Source organism: Pteropus vampyrus, unplaced genomic scaffold (genome assembly GCF_000151845.1).
Source record: "Pteropus vampyrus isolate Shadow unplaced genomic scaffold, Pvam_2.0 Scaffold464, whole genome shotgun sequence".
Lineage (NCBI taxonomy): Eukaryota > Metazoa > Chordata > Mammalia > Chiroptera > Pteropodidae > Pteropus > Pteropus vampyrus.
The window spans coordinates 120739-123489 of record NW_011889245.1 but is presented as its reverse complement, the minus strand read 5'-3'; the positions used below and the strand labels follow the sequence as shown (position 1 = coordinate 123489).

General features: G+C 56.5%; 1 protein-coding gene across 1 annotated transcript in view; it reads right to left on the bottom strand.

Moving 5' to 3' along the window:
- Positions 1 to 2751, bottom strand: part of LOC105306913 (CUB and sushi domain-containing protein 1-like) — a 185200-nt gene that overhangs the window by 83156 nt on the left and 99293 nt on the right. The window contains exon 24 of the mRNA XM_023524454.1: positions 1689 to 1877. Within this exon, the coding sequence (XP_023380222.1) occupies positions 1689 to 1877 (189 nt within the window). The remainder of the gene's footprint in view (positions 1 to 1688; positions 1878 to 2751) is intronic.

Below are 2751 nucleotides of genomic sequence, written 5' to 3'. Positions count from 1 at the left end.
TAATTACTTCTCTCATCCTAAAGAGTAAGGGGGAGTGACTTCTACAGTATGTGTCTGTGACAGCGTACAGTCACCCCCCATCTGAGGGAGGACATGTCCCAAGACTCCTCCTCCCTGTGGATGCCTGGGACCGTGGGTAGTCCCAAACGATGGCTAAACCGCGTTTTTCCTCTATACACACCCACTCACTCACACATGCACACACACACTCACGCACACAGACACACACATGCACACACACACTCACACACACAGACACACACGTGCATGCACACATGCACTCACACACACACCCATGCACACAGATACGCACACACACAGACACACCCATGCACACACACATGCGCATGCACACACACACACGCACACATACGCAGACACACACACACACACGCACACACACACATGCACGCGCGCACACACAGACACCTTTCCACTGACAGGGAGCACTTTACGCTTCCCGCTGGCATGGCCGAGTGGCCAGCGTCGCTCCTCGTGGGCTTAGAGGCCACCGCTCAGTGACATTGGGGCGCCTGGAGCACGAGCTCTGGGAGACTGGGACGTGGGGTGCGGTCACTGAGGCGGCCCCGCGACGTTGGGGCGGGGAGCGTCTGCGGCGTGGCGATGCCGGGCAGGGGGCTGCGTCGTGTCCCTGGCAGGCTGCGTGGGACCGTGTGAGGCTTCGTCACGCCGCTCAGAACAGAGCGCGGTTTGAAACTCACAAACTGTTTATTTCTGGAAGTTTTCATGGAACGTTTCGGGGCGCCGTCGTCTGCGGGTATGTGAAAAGCCAGGTACGGGGAGACCGTGCCCTTAAAAACATTCTGAAAGTGGAAACACTTCGCCAGCCCCCTGCTTCTGCGAGCGTGACCGAAAACTTCATCTCCGACTTAGCAGCTCATCTTCGTGCCCTGTGTGTCCCTGAGCAGTCTGGCTCCTACGATTCGGCAGCCGGTAAAGCCATCCTAGCCCACACCGAATCAATCACAGCAATTATTTGTTTCACTGAACTGATTGTTATTTATCTGAACTCGACAGACCTGTCAAAAGACGTGAAAACCCTGTTATCACATACGGCCGTTTTCGTGTCCTGGTCTGATTTTCTGGGCTGTGACGAAGAAAAATATCAACGTCGGTCCCGTTTCAAATTGATAATTCCACCATACTCTAATTTTAAGCACAGAATCCTCATATTAGAGAGATTTGTTAGAATCGTATAAAAATGCGTCAGAGTCTCTTTAACTGTCATTAAGGGCTCCTGTCACAGCTATGGTTTAGAAATCTCTGTGAGCCATCGCGTTCACGTCCTTCTAGTGAAACAACCATTCAGATTGATGGAAGTGAGTGTCTTTAGGCCTCTATTTCCTGGATCCTAAGTTTCCCAAACATCTTCCGAATCAGCTGTTTGCGATCATCCGCTCTAAACCCCCCCCCGTTAAAACCTCACAGAACGGGTAACGCGCGTTCGGCCCAGGCTCAGAGCGTGTCACACATGTCCTCGCCAATGAAGGGTCGCAGACCTCCTGATCTCCGAGACCGCACAGGTTCACGCGTGAGTCGACGTCTGCTTGGGGCGGATATAATTTAGCCCCAAATACATTCGAGTCTGCGTCACAAAAACCTCACACGGGGGTGCGCCCTACGCTGCAACGGGCCGCTGTAGGTAAGCGAAGGTTAGAGAAACTCACCGTCAAATACCTCCAGCGCGTCAAACTGCTTTTCGCTCTGGAACATGTCCACGAAGACGGTGATGCTGTGGCCGGGGTCCACGCGGACGCTCCAGGAGCACGTCTGCGAGTTGAAGTAGTTGCCGGGGAAGCCCGGGCTGAGGATCACCCCGGAGGACTCCGTGCGGACCTCGCTCGCCGGGCACTGTGCTGAGGGCGGAAGCATCAGGACAGATGTCCTTAACGAGCCTCGCCTCGCCTCGGGGGACAAGCCCGCGGGAGGGGGACGCGCACTCCTACCCAGCCGCGGCCACGTTTCGCATGGGCGCCAACGCCGCGGGGCGTTTTAACGCGCCCTACGCTTCGAGAGGCGATTGTGTGTAAGACGTGTGGGGCGTGTGTTTCTGTGCAAGGCGACCAGACAGGTGACATACTCGATGATAGGTAATAGGTAGACAGACAGGTGACAGAGATGGTAGGCAGGCAGATGACGGGTAGGTAAGTAGGTAGGTAGATAGATAACAGACAGACAGACCCAGACAGACACACAGACCCCATTTAACTCGAGGATCAAGGAGGCTGAGCCGTTGACCCAACCCCAGGGCCGCCAGATCTGAAGAAATTGCACGATTGAGGAGAAACCCTGACTCTGACGTGGAGGCCAGTACGGCACGCTCTCTGGGGGCATCGCGCACGAGAAACCCGGAGCCTCTGTCTCGGGCTGGGGCTTCATCCCTGTGGCCGCGGTCATCAGGTGCCCCGGGGACCCCACGCCACCTGGAGGCAGGGACCCTCCCCGCGTGCGGAGAGCCACCCGCACGTCCGGGGGCGTGGGCGCAGGGCAGTGGCCATGAGTCAGGGAGGGGTCTCAGGCCCAGCTGTTCTCACCCCTTCCATTTGAAAAATGCTGTTTCTATGTTTTGCAGAAGACGGAGAAAAACTGTAAGTCGAATTACGTGCGCCGTTTTTCGCACGGCACTGGACGCTTTGTTCTTTCCAGGACTGCTCCTCGTTTTGGAAGGCGCCGGGACCTGCCGCCCCGCGAGCCGGTGTTGGGAGCCGCTGGTCTCACTTCCTGTCCCCG